The following is a 20,128-nucleotide window of genomic DNA, read 5'->3' as shown; positions in this document are numbered from 1 at the left end:
TGGAAATCCAAATATACCACATCCACTGGTTCCCCCTTATCCACCCTGCTTGTTACATCCTCAAAGAACTCCAGCAAATTTGTCAAACATGATTTCCCCTTCATAAAACCATGCTGACTCTGCTTGATTGAATCATGCTTTTCCAAGATTCTGGGAGGAAGTTGGCTCTTGAAGGTCGTTGGTCAGCAGGATGTAACCAATGGAAGACGGGAGGGCGGTGGGGGTGGGGGGGGAAACTAAACTGACCCTTTCCAATGGTTTTTGTCCCCTCCGCCAACAACCTGTGACCAGGAGTAACTACTTCAAGGCCCATCCAAGACCTGCCTTAGCTTCACGCCGCTCAGAGCCTGTCCTTGCGCTGACCTTCGGAAAGTAAGTTGCTTAGATGCCAGCCTTATCCACCTTTTCACAACCTACTAACCGTGAGACAAAACTGGCCTGAGTATTGGTGTGTGAGGCCTTGGGGGAAAGCAGGCATGGGCTTTTCATGGTCAGGCCGCATTTTGGGGCTTTTTCATCACTGTTTCCAGGAGCTGTTTGGGGGTAATGTACCCCTAAGGACAAAGGTGACAATCTGCTACAGAAAAGACTTTGGCCATGTTACACTTCACGACCCTCCCTGTGGGACACACGACCCTCCCTGTGGGACACATGACCCTCCCTGTGGGACACACGACCCTCCCTGTGGGACACACGACCCTTCCTGTGGGACACACGACCCTTCCTGTTGGACACACGACCCTTCCTGTTGGACACACGACCCTCCCTGTTGGACACACGACCCTCCCTGTTGGACACACGACCCTCCCTGTTGGATACACGACCCTCCCTGTGGGACACACGACCCTCCCTGTGGGACACACGACCCTCCCTGTGGGACACACGACCCTCCCTGTGGGACACACGACCCTCCCTGTGGGACACACGACACTTCCTGTTGGACACACGACCCTCCCTGTTGGACACACGACACTCCCTGTTGGACACACGACACTCCCTGTTAGATACACGACCCTCCCTGGACGACCCTCCCTGTGGGACACACGACCCTCCCTGTGGGACACACGACCCTCCCTGTTGGACACACGACCCTCCCTGTGAGACACACGACCCTCCCTGTGGGACACACGACCCTCCCTGTGGGACACATGACACATTCAACAGTAGAAGCATCAAAGATCATCCAGCCAACATGGGACATGCTGCATGAATGTCCATTCTGTCTCAGGCTCTGCGTTATGCACAGGGTCAGCCTGCATCGGACATGCAGCCTCTCGATGTTACATACATTTTACCTTGGTGTTTCAGGGGGTGACCCAGAGGTCCTGGTACAAAGTCCTTAGCAAAGCTCACAGGACAATTGGTCGTGGGCATCACAGGCGCTGGCAAATCAGTTGCCTGCTTTACGCCCCGCCCAATTCTCCTTTCCATTGACTGCTCCCTGAAATCTACATGGATTCCAAAAGGGTTCGATTCCAGCCAAGGGATGGCTGACATCTCAATCTCCTCTCAACGCCACACACCAACAGGTCAGAAGATGCTCACTAGGGCAAGTTCCATATCACTCCTCTTCGCAGGATCCTTCTGTCCATTCACTTTAAGCACAACACCCTCTCCCACCCTCACTCCTTACCCCCACCACCCCCACCCTCACCTCCCACCCCTCCTGAACTATCTTCATTTACAAACAGAATAAGACGAGAAGGATTGCTGCAAAAATTCTGTCTCGCCGTAAATTGGGACATGATTCATCGCTCACCCCTCTGAGGGTTTACAGAGTGGTTGGTGTGGAGTTTTTTGGGTGGTTTATTAGTTCCACGCCTCTCTCGCTGTGGGTCCGACTGAGCTGTGGCCCCAGCGGCAAGTTTGCTTCCCAATTGGACCCAGTCGAGAGGCTCCAAAGTATCAAATGGTTTTCCGCTGTGATAGAAAGGGAAGGTTGTCTCCTGGTGTCTCAGTGACTGACCGCTCTGCCCGGTGTGACACTGAGCCATAGGGACCGGGAACGCAAGAGTCTGAGGGGGATTGACAGGGTAGATGCAGGGAGGATGTTTCCCCCGGGGCTGGAGAGTCTGGAACCAGGGGGCACAGTCTCGGGGTAAGAGGTTGACCATTTAGGACGCCGATGAGGAGGAATTTCATCACTTGGAAGATGGCGAATCTTTGGAATTCTCTGCCCCAGAGGGTTGGGGAAGCTGAGTTGTTGAGTATATTCAAGGCTGAGATCGATAGATTTTTGGACTCGAGGGGAATCAAGGGATATGGGGATCGGGCGGGGAAGTGCAGTTGAGGTCGAAGATCAGCCATGATCTTATTAAATGGAGGAGCAGGCTCGAGGGGCCGAATGGCCGACTCCTGCTCCTATTTCTTATGTTCTTAGGAAGATATCTCAACAAATCACAGTAAAGGCACAGCAATTTGCCTCCGTGCCCCTGGGCTAGAGAATGGAATAATCAGTCATCCCTGCGGAACCATATCCCTTGTGGAACCGTACCTGAACAACAGTTAGAATCTCTTGGAAGTGGTGATTAGAAAATCGAGAAAAATAAATTAGGACTCTTTTTAAAAAATAAAATGTAGTTTGGTGCATCGGAACTTTTAGTTAAAAACAATCCAGGATCTCAGTTAAAACACATCTTGGGGGCAGGAGGGTGTCAAGAGTAAATTCCACTTTCACTCCTTCGGTCTAATACTGAGCTCCCGAGGTCTGGATCCTCATTCGGAACGGCCCACTGGATTCTGGCTGCACTGTTCATCCCATTCAGGTATTTACGGCAGAATTTCTGGGGGAAAAATCCTTCTTCGTCCTCTTCTGCTGAAGTTTTAAATTTTAAAACGAAAGATGAACCTTCCGACCTTGTGATTTTCTGGTACTTTAATGTCTGTTTTTGCCAAGCTGTGGAAGGTGCCGGAAGGAGCGGAGGGAAGCTCCGCGGTGCAGACAGAAAGTGGCTGAAGGGGAGGACTCGACTGAGGGGCATAAAACCTTAAACGGTGCGAGGGAGAAAAATCCAGAGTATTAGCTCACAGTCGGGAAATCAGGACCAGGGACTTTAAATTAGTGCAAAGCAAACTTGTAACAAAGTTGGCTCAGAGGCAGGAAGCAAAGGGTAATGGTCGATGGGTGTTTTTGTGACTGGAAGGCTGTGTCCAGTGGGGCTCCACAGGGCTCAGTGCTGGGTCACTTGCTTTTTGTGATATATATCAATGATTTAGACTTGAATGTTGGGGGGTATGATTAAGAAGTTTTCAGATGATACTAAAATTGACCGTGTGGTTGATAATGAAGAAGAAAGCCGCGGACTGCAGGAAGATATCCATGAACTGGTCAGGCGGGCAGAACAGTGGCAAATGGAATTCAATCTGGAGAAGTGTGAGGTGATGCATTTGGGGAGGGCTAACAAGGCAAGGGAATACACATTAAATGGTCGGACACTGAGGTGTAGAGGAACAAAGGGACCTGGGAGTGCAGGTCTACAGATCCCTGAAGGTAGCAGGCCAGGTGGATAAAGTGGTTAAGAAGGCATACGGAATACTTGCCTTTATTAGCCGAGGCATAGAATACAAGAGCAGGGAGGTTATGCTTGAACTGTATAAAACACTGGTTAGGCCACAGCTGGAGTACTGCGTGTAGTTCTGGTCACCGCATTACAGGAAAGATGTGATTGCACTGGAGAGGGTACAGAGGAACTCACGCCTGAAAGGGTGGTAGAGGCAGAAACCCTCACCACATTTATAAAGTACCTGGATGTGACCTTGAAGTGCCGTAACCTGCAGGGCTACAGACCGAGAGCTGGAAAGTGGGATTAGGCCGGATAGCTCTTGGTCAGCCGGCGCGGACACGATGGGCCGAATGGCCTCCTTCCGTGCTGTAAATTTCTGTGATTCTAACAGATATTAGAGAGAAGTCCATTAGTGAAAAGTGGCTTGGAAATAATTTGCAGGATGATGGCAAAATCTTGGATCATTCCAAGTGCCGCAGGAAGTTACTTTGGGAGCGTTGAGTCTCCGTGGGACCAAATGGCATCTGCCGGCCCTTCAATGTTTCTGCTCGGTGTCCATGCTACATGTACCGAGTAACTCCCAGAGTGCTCCCCCACTTCCTTCACCCCCCCCCATTGGTGGCCGTGCCATCTACCATCAACAATAGCAACAACCCGCATTTATATAGCGCCTTTAACGTCATAGAAACGCCCCAAGGTACTTGATCATGGGGTTAGGAGGATGGGGTCTCGTGTTGCTGTGATTGGATTCTCCGGAACTGTTTTGTCGGCCGGAATGTGGGACAAACATAATAAAAAGAACCCACGTTTCTCAAGTCTGGTCATCTGCGTAATGTCAGACTGGGAATGTCTAAAGACCTCCCGAGAACTGAGGCTTCCATGAGCTTCCTGTTTCCTGGATGTTTAAAGCTCTGGGTTTATCCGGCTGAACTGAGCCTGGAAACTTGGGGAGTGGGAGGTGGGGGTAGGGGGATTGGGGGAGGAGGTAACTGAAACCCCTTGGTGACAGATCAAGTTAACATGCAGGTGCAGCTAGCAATTAGGAAGGCAAATGGCATGTTGGCCTTTATTGCAAGAGGTTGGAGTATAAGAGTAAGGAAGTCTTGCTACAATTGTACAGGGCCTTGGTGAGACCACACCTGGAGTACTGTGTACAGTTTTGGCCTTACCTAAGGAAGGATAGACTTGCCTTAGAGAGAGTGCAACGAAGGTTCACCAGACTGATTCTTGGGATGAGAGGGAGGGCTGTTCTATTAGGAGAGGTTGAGTAGAATGTGTCTTTATTCTCTTGAGTTTAGAAGAATGAGAGGTGATCTCGTTGAAATTTATAAAATTCTTAGAGGGCTTGACAAAGTAGATGCTGAGAGGATGTTTCCCCCCGGGCTGGAGAGTCTGGAACCAGGGGTCACAGTCTCAGGATAAGGGGTTGGCCATTTAGGACTGAGATGAGGAGGAATCTCTTCAATATAGGGTTGTGAATCTTTGGAATTCTCATTCAATGGTCATGGCTAAAATACCGAGACAGGAACGAGCACTGGTGTATGCCCCTCTCCACTCCGCATTCTGCCCGGTTGAAAGTTCTTTGTTCAAGTTTAGACCCTCATAAACCACCGGTGAGGCATCAGTACAGTCACCCTCCTGCCCTTCAACACCTTCCCGATGATGGCTGGGCCTCCCCTACCCTACCCTGCAATATTTGGGAAGCTGCCCTGGGCCAGAAAAGGGGCTCGATAGCAGCTCAAACATATGAGGAAAAACTGGGAAATTCCTCTCCGTGTCCTGAAGGAAATCGAACAAGCTCCAGCAGACCGTGGTGATTGTTATCACTGGCTCGAGTTAACCCACCACACCGGAGCAGAGAGCAGAATGTCTGGACTATCGCAGGGGATTAAGCTGCTAGAAAGACTTGAGGCAGGAACTTAACCTCCACATCAAGCCACATACTGGATCCACCCGAACGCTCACCGATTTTTATTTAGTTGAGAAGCCCGGGAGGTAAAGGGCCATGGTTCAGGAAACCATGAAGGTTGAAGAGTGTAGGAGAGAAGATGAGGTGACTCGGGAGGTAGTGGTTAAATTGACACCAAAGCTTGGGTTCCAAAAGACACTCGATTTGAAGACAAGAGGAGTAGAAGGGAGGAGGGGAGATGTTCCACAGTTTAGAGGTCCTTGGGAAAGGATCAGTTAGAGAGGGAGCTTGTCTGTTCCTGGAGATGACCTTGAGCATAATCTGCCCATTATGTGGACGTTCGTATGCCCATCTCTGATTGGTTCCAGCTGGACAAATGACCAAGGTAATACTACTTCCAAAGGTAGAAGCAAGTAGATGAGACATGGTGTGATGCGGTGTTACGATGTGACGTGACGTGACGTGACGTGATGTGATGTGATGTGATGTGACGTGTTGTGATGTGTTGTGATGTACTTGTTTTGTACAACATGTCCTACAGAAGAAAATAGAGACCATTCTTAAGGGTTCCATAACAAAAGTGGCAGTGTTGGTGTCTGGAGTTCCAGTCCACTCCTAATTAGGAAGCTCCTCTGAAATATTTCCAAGTCCCCTTGATGTTCTTTCTTTCCCAGCCTGCTGTTCTATTTATAATTTATTTCTCCGTCTGTTCTCTCAGCCTGCCAGGACTGGGGTGGAAGGATAGCTTGGTGTCTTGGCATCACTCCGTAACCTCTCATTACCAGTGATTATATTTTTAAATGACTGTATTTCGAAGTCTGAGTGAAAGTCGAAGGTCCCCAGTGCAGGACGTCAGAAAGGCTGGAAAAAATTAGTGGGCAAGAAATTGAAATTTGGCGATACCAACCGTAGGATTTAACAACTTATAGACTCTGACAGGAGGTGCAAGATGGAAAGGCTTTCTTAATTCTGACGTTTAACAGAGAAGTGCCTCTCCTCTGTTGTTATGACGATGGAACAGGACGGCAGATTATCTTGTCCCAAATGGTTTAAGGGCATCTTCTTCTTCGCTTAGTGACAGGAAGAAAGAACAATAAAGAAAGAAAGACTTGCATTTCTATAGCACCTTTCACGACCTCAGGGCATCCCAAAGCGCTTTATAACCAATGAAATACTTTTGGAGTGTAGTCACTGTTATAATGTGGAAAACGTAGCAGCCAATTTGCACACAGCAAGCTCCCACACATAGCAATGCGATAATGACCCAGATAATCTGTTTCAGAGGGATAAATATTGGCCAGGCCACCGGGGAGAACTGCCCCTGCTCTTCCCCGAACTAGTGCCATGGGATCTTTAAGGTCCACCTGAGAGAGCAGACAGGGCATCGGTTTAACGTCACATCCGAAAGACGGCACCTCCGACAGTGCGGTGCTCCCTCAGTACTGTCCCTCCGACAGTGCGGCGCTCCCTCAGTACTGCCCCTCCGACAGTGCGGTGCTCCCTCAGTACTGTCCCTCCGACAATGCGGCGCTCCCTCAGTACTGCCCCTCCGACAGTGTAGCGCTCCCTCAGTACTACCCCTTCGACAGTGCAGCACTCCTTCAATACTGCCCCTCCGACAGTGCGGCGCTCCCTCAGTACTGCCCCTCCGACAGTGCAGCACTCCTTCAATACCGCCCCTCCGACAGTGCGGCGCTCCCTCAGTACCGCCCCTCCGACAGTGCGGCGCTCCCTCAGTACTGCCCCTCCGACAGTGCGGCGCTCCCTCAGTACTGCCCCTCCGACAGTGCAGCGCTCCCTCAGTACTGCCCCTCCGACAGTGCGGCGCTCCCTCAGTACTGCCCCTCCGACAGTGCAGCGCTCCCTCAGTATTGCCCCTCCGATAGTGCGGCGCTCCCTCAGTACTGCCCCTCCGACAGTACGGCGCTCCCTCAGGACTGCCCCTCAGACAGTGCGGCGCTCCCTCAGTACTGCCCCTCCGACAGTGCAGCGCTCCCTCAGTATTGCCCCTCCGACAGTGCGGCGCTCCCTCAGTACTGCCCCTCCGACAGTGCGGTGCTCCCTCAGTACTGCACGTGGAGTGTCAGCCTGGAGAGCAATGTGAGCCCACAACCTTCTGACCCACTGAGCCATGGCCGAATGAGATGAGGCGTGCAATAACTTTGAGGCTTTGAGAAATAAGTTAAGAGTAAATATGTGCGGGGAATCATCAATTCAGCAACGGGAGGATGCAGATGATGAAGAGAAAATGTGATTGAGTTTAGGACAGTTCAGTGGAGCACTGGGAGGTAGCAATATAATATAGAGAGATAAGACGGGCTGTGACGTATAGCAAGGGAGCACAGATCAGACCACCAGCTTTTTCTTGGACCTTATTCAGGAGTGAAAGGGAGCTTCCCCACCAATCATTTGTTCCATCCCCTGTACATCCACATTTTTTACAGCTGGAATTCCTCTCTGAGATGTGTTGCGGCCTTAAATCCCGCCACTAACTGTTGGCTGGCAAGCCGGAGAACTTGGTATAGCAATGGCCAGGGTTCAGGCACAGTGGGGTGGAAAGTGTAATGTATGTCCCTGTGAGTATGCTGTCCCCAATGGAATGCTCTCTATGCAGGAGCCTCCCACTATTTATCGGGGACTTGGCCTGGAGGGTGGTGCACAGAGCAGTCCCGTGCAATAGGTTTTTAAGTTGGTTCATGGACTCCCAGGTCGCCTGCAATTTCTGCGGTCTGGAGGAGTCCGTGTTCCTTGTTTTTATGGAATGTGCGAGGTTGCAGCCCCTGTTCCAATATTTGAAGGGGCTGCTCCTCAAATTCTGGTTGCACTTCAGTCCCACGCTCCTGATCTTTGGGCACTCTGTGCGGTGGGGAGCGGGTAAGTCCGAGGGCCTCCTCACAGGACTGCTCCTGGGACTGGCCAAGGGGGCCATCAGCCGATCCAGGCAACGGGCGGTCGAGGGGGTCGTTCAGCCCGACTGCCTGCCTCTCTTCCGCGGTTACATCCGGGCCAGGGTGTCCCTGGAGATGGAGCACGCAGTGTCCACCGGTACGTTCGCGGCCTTCTGCGAGAGGTGGGCGCCGGAGGGACTGGAGTGCATCATTACCCCCCCGGGAACAGGATTTGAATTTGATTTATGTCTAAATGTTCATTTGTTTAATTTGCCGGTTTTAGGGCCCCCCCCCCCCCCCCCCATTTAGCCAGGGGCACTTGTATAATTTGTGTTTCAGTGCCCTAAAAAAAAACAAGGGGGCACTTGAAAAGTGTTCTGGAGTGTCCCCCCCCCCCTGTTTAATCAGGGGACACTTGATTTTCTGATTACTACAAAATACTTGTAGAGCTGTTGAGTTGGGAGTGGCTTAGCCAGTCACGTGATGTTCACAGGACTCAATAAAACCCCAGCCAATTGTGTTCAGGGGATCCACGATGAGGCAGGTGGTTGTGAGCCTGGTGGATGAACTGGTAACGTGTAGTATGATTGTTAAACCTTTTGCTAATAAACCAACTAGTTCTTAATAGCAATGTGTTGCTATGAATCCTTAAGCAAAGAACCCATGAAGCAAATACATTACAGAAAGATCCTGACCTGTGCGTAGCACCGGTTGGGTGAGAATTATCAGTTGACCCCATGACAGACCCCCATCTGATTGCATCTTCGGAGTGCAGTGCAATTGATTTATGGATGAATCATTAACTTACTTCCTACTTTGCTGAATTGCAGCGTCTTATATATTCCAGGGAATCTGTGTTCAGTGTTTGTATAGTTTACTGTGGCTGTAGCTCAGTGATAGCTGTGGCTCAGTGGGTAGCACTCTCACCTCTGAGTTAGAAGGTTGTGAGCTCAAGTCACACTCCAGGGACTTGAACACACAAAATCTAGGCTGACACTCCCAGTGCAGTACCGAGGGAGCGCTGCACTGTTGGAGGTGCCAGCTTTCAGATGAGACATTAAACCAAGGCCCTGTCTGCTCTCTCAGCTGGACGCCTAAGATCACGCGGCACTATTTCAAGAAGAGCAGGGGGGTTCTCCCCGGTGTCCTGGCCAATATTTATCCCTCAATCGACAACAACAAAAATTTATATTTATATAGCACCTTTAATGTGATAAAATGTCCCAAGGCGCTTCACAGGAGCATGATCAACATCACAAAAACAGATTATCTGGTCCTTATCACATTGCTGTCTGTGGGAGCTTGCTGTGCGCAAACTGGCTGCCGCATTTCCTACATTACAACAGTGACTACACTCCAAAAAAAGTACTTCATTGGCTGTAAACCGCTTTGGGATGTACTGAGATAGTGAAAGGCGCCATAGAAATTCAGGTCTTTTTTTATGTTCAGTGTGTCTAGATTCTACCTTAAATATATGTAGTCTATGTTAAGTGTGTGTAGGCTGTATGTTCAGTGTTCAGTGTAAGTGCGGACTGTGCTCAACATGTGTAGAGTCTGTGTTCTAATGCTGTTCATCTGTTCTTCTATTCAGCCATACAGAAGACATGATTGTGACCCCATTTGCTCAGGTAAGTAGGAGGATCTGGATTGAATCTGCTCGAAAGGAAACGTTCCTACATTTTATTTCCCCCTCTCCTCTTTAAATTGCTCCCTGGCACAGTTCTGGCTTTCGCTGAGAGACAGAGAACGCTGCTTGCTTCTCTCTACCAGTGCCTGCCCACTAGGGTGAGGGTGGGAGTTTAATGGGGCTGGGAGTGGGGTTGGTCCCTGCCTGATTTATTTCCCCCCTTGCCCCTGTTGTGGGGAGGCTGCTACCAGCGTCAGCCGTGGCTCAGTGGGCAGCCCCCTCGCCTCTGAGTCAGAAGGTCGTGGGTTCAAGTCCTGCTCCAGGGACTTGAGCACATAAATCTAGGCTGACACCCCAGTGCAGTGGTGAGGGAGTGCCGCACTGTCGGAGCGGCAGTGCTGAGGGAGCGCCGCACTGTCGGAGGGGCAGTACTGAGGGAGCGCCGCACTGTCGGAGGGGCAGTGCTGAGGGAGCGCCGCACTGTCGGAAGGGCAGTACTGAGGGAGCGCTGTACTGTCGGAGGGGCAGTACTGAGGGACCGCCGCACTGTCGGAAGGGCAGTACTGAGGGAGCGCTGTACTGTCGGAGGGGCAGTACTGAGGGACCGCCGCACTGTCGGAAGGGCAGTACTGAGGGAGCGCTGCACTGTCGGAGGTGCCGTCTTTCGGATGAGACGTTAAACTGAGGCCCCATCTGCCCTCTCAGGTGGACTTAAAAGATCCCATAGCCACTGTTTCAAAGAAGAGCAGGGAAGTTATCCCCGGTGTTTTGGGGCCTATATTTATCCCTCAATCAACATCACTGAAGCAGATTATCTGGTCATTATCACATTGCTGTTTGTGGGAGCTTGCTGTGCACAAATTGGCTGCTGTATTTCCTACATTACAACAGTGACTACAAAAAGTACTTAATTGGCTGAAAATATAGAAACATAGAAAATCGGTGCAGGAGTAGGCCATTCGGCTCATTGGCTGATCATGCAACTTCAGTACCCCACTCCCGCCTTTATTTCCCCCTTTGCCCCTGTTGTGAGGAGGCTGCTACCAGTGTCAGCCGTGGCTCAGTGGGCAGCCTTTGGGACGTCCTTGGTCATGAAGGGCACGACAGAAATGCAAGTCTTTCTTTCTAACACCCAGCCCCGCACCTCATCCTGAAGTGGCAGAAATTCACTATGTGGTGACGATTGCAAATTTGTCTCCTTTTGTTCCACATATCACGGGATTGCCCCTGTGCCTGCGTAAAAGAAAGAACTTGCATTTATATAGCTCTTTCAAGGCCTCAGGATGTCCCAAAGTGCATTGCACGGTACGCACTGCAGCCACGTGAAGCAGTTGAATGTTGAAGGTGGGGGATGGGGGGCCGATCAAATGGGCTGCTTTGTCTTGGATGGTGTCGAGCTTCTCGAGTATTGTTCCAGCTGCAACCATCCAGGCAAGTGGAGAGTGTTCCATCACACTCCTGACTTGTGCCTTGTAGACGGTGGAAAGGCTTTGGGGAGTCAGGAGGTGAGACACTCGCCGCAGAATACCCAGCCTCTGACCTGCATTAATAGTCACGCTATTTATAGAGTTGGTTCAGTTCAGTTCTGGTCAATGGTGACCCCCAGGATATTGACGGTGGAGGATTTGGCGATGGTAATGCCGTTAAATGTCATGGGGCGGTGGTTAGATGCTCTCTTGTTGGAGATAGTCATTGCCTGGCACTTGTCTGGCGCGAATGTTACTTGCCACTTATCAGCCCAAGTCTGGATGTTGTCCAGGTCTTGCTGCATGCGGGCACGGACTGCTCCATTATCTGAGGAGTTGCGAATGGAACTGAACACTGTGCAGTCATCAGCGATCATCCCCACTTCTGACCTTACGACGGAGGGAAGGCCATTGATGAAGCAGCTGAAGATGGTTGGGCCGAGGACACTGCCCTGAGGAACCCCTGCAGCGATGTCCTGGGGCTGTGATGATTGGCCCCTAACAACCTGACTTTAGCCACGAAAGAATGTTCCCCCTGATCCCCATTGACTTCAATTTTACTCAGGCTACTTGGTGCCACACTCGGTCAAATATTGCCCTGCTGTCGAGGGCAGTCACTCTCACCTCAACTCATGTTTGGACCAAGGCTGTAATGGGTGTCTGGAGCCAGGTGGTCCTGACGGAACCCAAACTGAGCATCGGTAAGTAGTTGAATCGTCTGCCCACTCTCACTGTCGTGGTTCCCAGCACGAAGTCGGTGTCTTCAGGGGAGAAGGAACAATAAATCACTGGTTTGTCCCCTGCTGGAGTATTCTGGCCAATCCCGGGCACCGCACCTTTGGAAGGATGTCTCGGCCTTGGAGAAGGTGCAGAGGAGATTTACTAGAATGGTACCAGATGATGAGGGACTTCAGTTATGTGGGGAGACTGGAGAAGCTGGGGTTGTTCTCCTTAGAGCGGAGAAGGTTAAGGGGAGACCTACTAGAGGAATTCTAAATTATGAGGGATTTTGATAGCAAGTAGGGAGAAACTTTCTTCTGGGCCGGTAACCAAAGGTCATGGATGTAAAAGAACAAGAGGGGAAATTAGAATTTTTTTCACGCAGAGGATTGTTAAGATCTGAAACACACTACCTGAAAGGGTGGAGGAATCAGGTTCCATAAGAACTTTGAAAGACAATTGGACAAGTATTTGAAGAGGACTCATTTTCAGGGTTGTGGGGAAAAGCTGGGGTGTGGGACTAAATTCGATAGCTCTTTCAAAGAGCCGTCACATGGTCGAATGGTCTCCATCTGTGCTGGAAGATTCTCTGAGAAGGTTTTAACAAAATATATTTCTAACTCTCTGAATGATACAGTAGAGAAGTAGTCCATTTGGCCCATCGTGCCTGTGCTTGATGCTCTCTGGACATCCCTACCTTCACCCCATCCCAACCACTTCAGGAACAAGCCTGTGACTCATCAATCAGAATGTTCTTGTGCAGCTTTGTGACCTCACATGGATTCTGCCTTGTGATTGGTCAAGATTCCTTTCATTGACAGTTCCTAACCATTGCAGAACAATCAAGAGCTCCGCCCTCAAGGAACAAAAGCCAATCGTGGGCTCCGAAATTGGCAAACGACTTCATTTTGAAGGTTGCTAGGTAATGCTGGCCCTTTTTAGCGCAGTTGAACATGTTGAGAAATTTCTGCTGCTGCAAAACGTTGATGCTTCGATCCTCACCCGAGCCCGAGCCCCAGCCCGAACCCGAGCCCGAGCCCCAGCCCGAACCCGAGCCCGAGCCCCAGCCCGAACCCGAGCCCCAGCCCGAGCCCGAGCCCCAGCCCGAGCCCGAGCCCGAGCCCCAGCCCGGGACCCAGCCCGGGACCCAGCCCGGGACTCAGCCCGGGACCCAGCCCGGGACCCAGCCCGGGACCCAGCCCGGGACCCAGCCCGGGACCCAGCCCAGGACCCAGCCCAGGACCCAGCCCGAGCACCAGTTTTTGCGTGAGCGTCGACTGTTATTTTGTGCTGATTCTACTTCACCAGTTGACATACAAAAGGTAACTAAGTCTGCATGAATAGCTGAAACAGAAATAGTACAGGTATCTGATCCCTGTCAGTATCACAGTGTATGTCTGTACCATGTGAATGGGATGAAGGTCCTATCTGGTTGTCAGCTCTTCGACATGAGATGATCTTGGGGCAGGTTCACAGCAGTTCTCTTGGGTTGTGGGTCCACAGATCGAAACTTCCCAAAATTTGGCACTAAGCTAGAAATTTTACTCAGAAATGGTTCTAAGAATAGAGCATGTCAGATGAGCCATTTTACTGGGATAGCATATGATGAACATTACTCTGTATCTAACACAGCGGTTTGATGGGACAGTGTAGAGGGAGCTTTACACTGTATCTAACCTGTGCTGTACCTGCCCTGGGAGTGTTTGATGGGACAGTGTAGAGGGAGCTTTACACTGCATCTAACCCCTTGCTGTACCTGCCCTGGGAGTGTTTGATGGGACAGTGTAGAGGGAGCTTTACTCTGTATCTAACCCCGTGCTGTACCTGCCCTGGGAGTGTTTGATGGGACAGTGTAGAGGGAGCTTTACTCTGTATCTAACCCCATGCTCTACCTGCCCTGGGAGTGTTTGATGGGACAGTGTAGAGGGAGCTTTACTCTGTATCTAACCCATGCTGTACCTGCCCTGGGAGTGTTTGATGGGACAGTGTAGAGGGAGCTTTACTCTGTATCTAACCCCGTGCTGTACCTGCCCTGAGAGTGTTTGATGGGACAGTGTAGAGGCAGCTTTACTCTGTATCTAACCCGTGCTGTACCTGCCCTGGGAGTGTTTGATGGGCCAGTGTAGAGGCAGCTTTACTCTGTATCTAACCCGTGCTGTACGTGCTCTGGGAGTGTTTGATGGGACAGTGTAGAGGGAGCTTTACTCTGTATCTAACCCGTGCTGTACCTGCTCTGGGAATGTTTGATGGGACAGTGTAGAGGGAACTTTACTCTGTATCTAACCTCGTGCTGTACCTGCCCTGGGAGTGTTTGATGGGACAGTGTAGAGGGAGCTTAACTCTGTATCTAACCCGTGCTGTACCTGCCCTGGGAGTGTTTGATGGGACAGTGTAGAGGGAGCTTAACTCTGTATCTAACCCGTGCTGTACTTGCTCTGGGAATGTTTGATGGGACAGTGTAGAGGGAGCTTAACTCTGTATCTAACCTCGTGCTGTACCTGCCCTGGGAGTGAGTGATGCAAGTACTGTTTGACTGAAGTTCAGGAAATGTTCCATTCCCCCGCATGGACTTCTTGGCACAAAGTCATTCCCCTCCAGCAAGAAAAGGAAGAATGCTTCCTAAAAATGTTAAATGCTCTTTGAGACTCTCCCGAGGGATAAAGTAGAACGCAGTGGATTTGAGAGGGCACACGGTCAGAGCTGAGATCATTGGCTGTAAATGTTCTGTACACGATTGTTATTTAAAAAGTGTCAGTGATATCCCGCTCGTGGATAAAGTGTGAAGGGTTTAGTGCTCAGAGCTGCAGCAGCTCCTGGTCTGTTACCCCTGTCCCCCGTTCCTTCACCCCCCGCCCCCCCGCCCCCGCGCAATCACATGGTGCCTGGGCTGTTACCCCAAGCTTTGCTTGTTGACACAGAGCTGAGTGTGAGGGTAGATCTGACATTGGCTTGTGTTGTGGGTGACTTGGCCACCAGCAAAGAAAGTGAGAATGTAAGAACATAGGAACGGGAGTCCATTCAGCCCCTCGAATCACATCATGGCTGGTCTGGAACATGACTCCATCTATCTGCCTTAGCTCACTATCCTTTCTACACATGGCGAGCAAAGATCTACCGATCTCATGTGAAACGATGAATTGAGCCCGCATCTACTGTTTGTTTGTGGGGGGGAGTTCCACATTGGTACCACCTTGTGTGTGAAGAAGTGTTTCTGATCTTCTCTCCCGAAAGGCCGGGCTCTGATTTGAAGGTTCTGTCCCCTTGTCGGAGACTTCCCCACCATCTACCCTATCAATTCTTTTCAGAATCCTCAAACCTCAATCAAATCGCCCCCTAACGTTCTGTATTGCATGGAATACAAGCCTTGTTTATGTAATCTCTCATGATCATTCCGTTAGCTTTTTTGATTTTCTTTTTGTACCTGACCACTATATTTTAGTGATCTGTGTACAGGGACCCCTAAATCTCTGAACCTCCACTGTTCCAAGCTTTTCACTATTCAGCTTACATTTATATAGCGATTTTCACAACCTCAGGACATCCCAAAGCGCTTTACAGCCAATGAAGCACTCTGTGTAGTCACTCTTGTAATGTAGGAAACGCAGCAGCCAATTTGCGCACAGCAAGGTGCTAATGAGCAGATAATTTGTTTTTTAGTGATGTTGGTTGAAGGATAAATATTGTCAAGGACACCAGAGATAACTCCGCTGCTCTTCTTCGAAAATTGTGCCCTGGGATCTTTTATGTCCAACTGACAGCAAACGGGGCCTCGGTTTAACGTCTCACCCGAACACAGTGTGTCGCTCCCTCTGTACTGCACTGGGAGTAATAGCCTGGATTATGGGCTCAAGTCTCTGGAGTAGGGCTTGAGCCCTCAAACCTTCTGACACAGAGGCGACAGAGTGTTACCCACTGAGCCATGCCTGACACCAATCTTTCATTTGAAAATCTAGTTAGAATTTCAGAGGAACAGGGAGCTGTCTGAACGGGAGAGGGAAGGTAGTGGATGGAGCAGGGGAGAGAATCCGGGCAGGAATGGATTCAGGGACAGAAGATGATTAATGTAGCCAAGATTCTATCTTCTCCCCTTCTCTCGTGCCGGGACACAGGTTCCACTGGCATTACCCATTGGTCGGCCTCCAAAACCTTACCCAAGTGGGCGAACTTCATTTGTGAGCCCAGAAAACCAGGCATATTTAACCCCACTCTCTGATGCTCCCCTCCCCGGCCCAGAGATGCTCAGAAAAATTCCCTTGTGTAGTTCCACCGGCTCTTGATCCACAGTTTTTCTAAAACTTTTCTTTGCCATCTTTCTTCAGGTGCTGGCAAGTTTACGGACCGTGAGGAATAACTTTGCCACATTGACAACTCCAGCAGCGGAACAAGCGAAGTGCAAGTAAGCGGTTTGATAGGGGGCGAGGCATGCACCAGGGTTCGGCTGCCTCCTTAGCCAAATACGTAGCCTACCCTGAATTCCCCCAATGTCCCCCATGTTCCTGGGGCGACTGCGTGGTTGGGAACCCGGATCCTCCTCGATCTGCGAGGAACGGCTATGAGCCACCGAGTGCCTTGCGGGCGGCACGTGGCAAGAGTCATCCATGCCTCACGAAGGAGTCGCAGATCAATCCATGACTGCCCCTCCCCGCCCTCCTGTTGGCTGCTGTTGGTGAGACGCACCCAGCAGAGTTGGCGAGTGGATTACCAGGATCTGTGCCCAGCGGAGCAGGGAGGTGCCAGATAGGCTTACTGGCCAGCGTTGAGTTAGCCTGTTCTCGGCCGAGGATGATAGTTAGCTGGTCGACAATAGTCCTTAGCGCCCTTGGGCCAAGCAGCAGGCAAATCAGCCAGTGCTCGTACTCGTGGATCGCTGTGCAGTGACTGGAATGTGCGCACGTGTGTGAACATGACATCAGGTGAGGGCAAGATCAGAACGAGCTCTGATGCCCGGCACGGGCAGCTCGCCACCGGACACTCGCTGTCAGGTGATGTGAAGAATGGGTATTGGGGTAAGAGGGCAGGTAAAAAGATCTGAATCAGTCCATGAACTTTTTTTTTTGGGAAGGAGGGAGGAATGTTACTCCTATCGGACAATAAGCTTGAATTGGTCCAGGAATTATTTGTTTTATTATTCATTCACAGGATGTGGGCATTGCTGGCAAGTACAGCATTTATTGCCCATCCCTAATTGCCCCTCGAGAAGGTGGTGGTGAGCCGCTGCCTTGAACCGCTGCAGTCCGTGTGGTGAAGGTGCTCCCACAGTGCTGTTAGAACATAAGAACATAAGAAATAGGAGCAGGAGGAGGCCCCTTGAGCCTGCTCCGTCATTCAATACGATCATGGCTGATCTGATCATGGACTCAGCTCCACTTCCCTGCCTGCTCCCATAACCTTTTATTCTCTTATCACTCAAAAATCTGTCTATCTCCACCTTAAATATATTCAGTGTCCCAGCCTCCACAGCTCTCTGGGGCAGAGAATTCCACAGATTTACAACCCTCTGAGAGAAGAAATTTCTCCTCATCTCAGTTTTAAATGGGCGGCCCCTTATTCTGAGACACTACCCCCTAGTTCTAGTTTCCCCTATGAGTGGAAATATGGTCTCTGCATCCACCTTGTCGAGCCCCCTCATTATCTTATATGTTTCGATAAGATCACCCCTCATTCTTCTGAACTCCAATGAGTACAGGCCCAACCTACTCAACCTATCTTCATAAGTCAACCCCCTCATCTCCAGAAACAACCGAGTGAACCTTCTCTGAACAGCCTCCAATCCTTCCTTAAATATGGAGACCAAAACTGTACGCAGTACTCCAGGTGTGGCCTCACCAATACCCTGTACAGTTGTAGCCCCCTTGCAATAAAGGCCAACATACCACTGGCCTTCCTGATTACTTGCTGTACCTGCATACTAACTTTTTGTGTTTGATGCACAAGGACCTCCAGGTCCCTCAGTACTGCAGCACTTTGCAATTTTTCCCCGTTTAAATTATAATTTGCTTTTCTATTTTTTTCTGCCAAAGTGGATAACTTCACATTAGGGAACAGGTTCCAGGATTTTGATCTATTTCCTTCAAAGATGCCAGTTTGTAAATTGGTTTGTGTATCGTTGAGTGCAGAAGTTTTATGGGTGTCTCAAATGCCCCTGAGTGGCCCCGATGAGTGAGTAGAAATATCTCTCACTTGCCCCTCAAAGGTGAATCAAGGGCTGTACCTGCCCTGGGAGTGTTTGATGGGACAGTGTAGAGGGAGCTTTACTCTGTATCTAACCCCGTGCTGTACCTGCCCTGGGAGTGTTTGATGGGACAGTGTAGAGGGAGCTTTACTCTGTATCTAACCCCCTGTACCTGCCCTGGGAGTGTTTGATGGGACAGTGTAGAGGGAGCTTTACTCTGTATCTAACCCCCTGTACCTGCCCTGGGAGTGTTTGATGGGACAGTGTAGAGGGAGCTTTACTCTGTATCTAACCCCGTGGTGTACCTGCCCTGGGAGTGTTTGATGGGACAGTGTAGAGGGAGCTTTACTCTGTATCTAACCCGTGCTGTACCTGCCCTGGGAGTGTTTGATGGGACAAGTGGAAACCTGTTGGTATGAGAGGCTGAATTGACCATTTCTTTGTACGCTCGAGATTGGCCCAAGGCCAAAGCAATGGGGCGTGGTCCTGGGCTGGTTCCTGACCGTGTCTTTCTGCTTCTCCTGTTAACAGACGATCGTCAGGATGCAGCACGGGGATAGCTCGGTCGAACATGTCAGGTGAGTGAAGGGGTTGGGTGAGTCTACCTTGGCCAGGGATTCGCTCTGCCCATCTCAGGCGCGTGCCGCCCGCTGGGAAGGGAATGGGCATGGCTCAGCTGTGGCGCCCCCCCTTGGTGAATAGTCTGTGATACTCGCTTGCCTCGGTTCACATGTAAAGAACGGTCACCTGGTCAAAGGGATGGCGGGTGTTGCCGGGGGCTGCCAAGCAACTGTGGAACCCCAAACTCCAGAGAGTCATAGAAACATAGAAAATAGGTGCAGGAGTAGGCCATTCGGCCCTTCGAGCCTGCACCACCATTCAACAAGATCATGGCTGATCATTCCTTCAGTATCCCTTTCCTGCTTTCTCTCCATACCCATTGATCCCGTTAGCCATAAGGGCCATATCTAACTCCCTCTTGAATATATCCAATGAACTGGCATCAACAACTCTATGCGGCAGGGAATTTCACAGATTAACAACTCTCTGAGTGAATAAGTTTCTCCTCATCTCAGTCCTAAATGGCCTGCCCCTTATCCTAAGACTGTGTATCCTGGTTCTGGACTTCCCCAACATCGGGAACATTCTTCTCACATCTAACCTGTCCAGTCCCGTCAGAATCTGATACGTTTCCAGGAGATCCCCTCTCATCCTTCTAAACTCCAGTGTTATAAAGGCCCAGTTGATCCAGTCTCTCCTCATATGTCAGTCCTGCCATCCCGGGAATCAGTCTGGTGAACCTTCGCTGCACTCCCTCAATAGCAAGAACGTCCTTCCTCAGATTAGGAGACCAAAACTGAACACAATATTCAAGGTGTGGCCTCACCAAGGCGCTGTACAACTGCAGTAAGACCTCCCTGCTCCTATACTCAAATCCCCTAGCTATGAAGGCCAACATGCCATTTGCCTTCTTCACCGCCTGCTGTACCTGCATGCCACCTTTCAATGATTAATGTACCATGACACCCAAGTCTCGTTGCACCTCCCCTTTTCCTAATCTGTCACCATTCAGATAATATCCTGCCTTCCTGTTTTTGCCACCAAAGTGGATAACCTCACATTTATCCACATTATACTGCATCTGCCATGTATTTGCCCACTCGCCTAACCTGTCCAAGTCACCCTGTAGCCTCTTAGCGTCCTCCTCACAGCTCACACTGCCACCCAGTTTAGTGTCATCTGAAAACCTGGAGATATTACACTCAATTCCATCATCTAAATCGTTAATGTATATTGTAAATAGCTGGGGTCCCAGCACTGAGCCCTGCGGCACTCCACGAGT

General features: G+C 50.4%; 1 protein-coding gene across 3 annotated transcripts in view; it reads left to right on the top strand.

Annotated features, from left to right (window-relative positions):
- LOC139228500 (3',5'-cyclic-AMP phosphodiesterase 4C-like) overlaps window positions 1-20,128 on the top strand; it is a 101,468-nt gene that overhangs the window by 37,001 nt on the left and 44,339 nt on the right. For 2 of the 3 annotated variants that reach the window (XM_070859567.1, XM_070859566.1), the window contains exons 3-5: window positions 9,892-9,928; window positions 16,433-16,509; window positions 18,817-18,863. In XM_070859567.1, the coding sequence (XP_070715668.1) occupies window positions 9,892-9,928; window positions 16,433-16,509; window positions 18,817-18,863 (161 nt within the window). Of the gene's footprint in view, window positions 1-289; window positions 373-9,891; window positions 9,929-16,432; window positions 16,510-18,816; window positions 18,864-20,128 lie in introns of those variants that run through there. The other variant, XM_070859568.1, reaches the window with a different exon arrangement.

The sequence above is a fragment of the Pristiophorus japonicus genome, chromosome 18 (genome assembly GCF_044704955.1).
Source record: "Pristiophorus japonicus isolate sPriJap1 chromosome 18, sPriJap1.hap1, whole genome shotgun sequence".
Taxonomy (NCBI): Eukaryota; Metazoa; Chordata; class Chondrichthyes; family Pristiophoridae; genus Pristiophorus; species Pristiophorus japonicus.
This window is presented reverse-complemented; position numbering and strand designations above follow the sequence as displayed.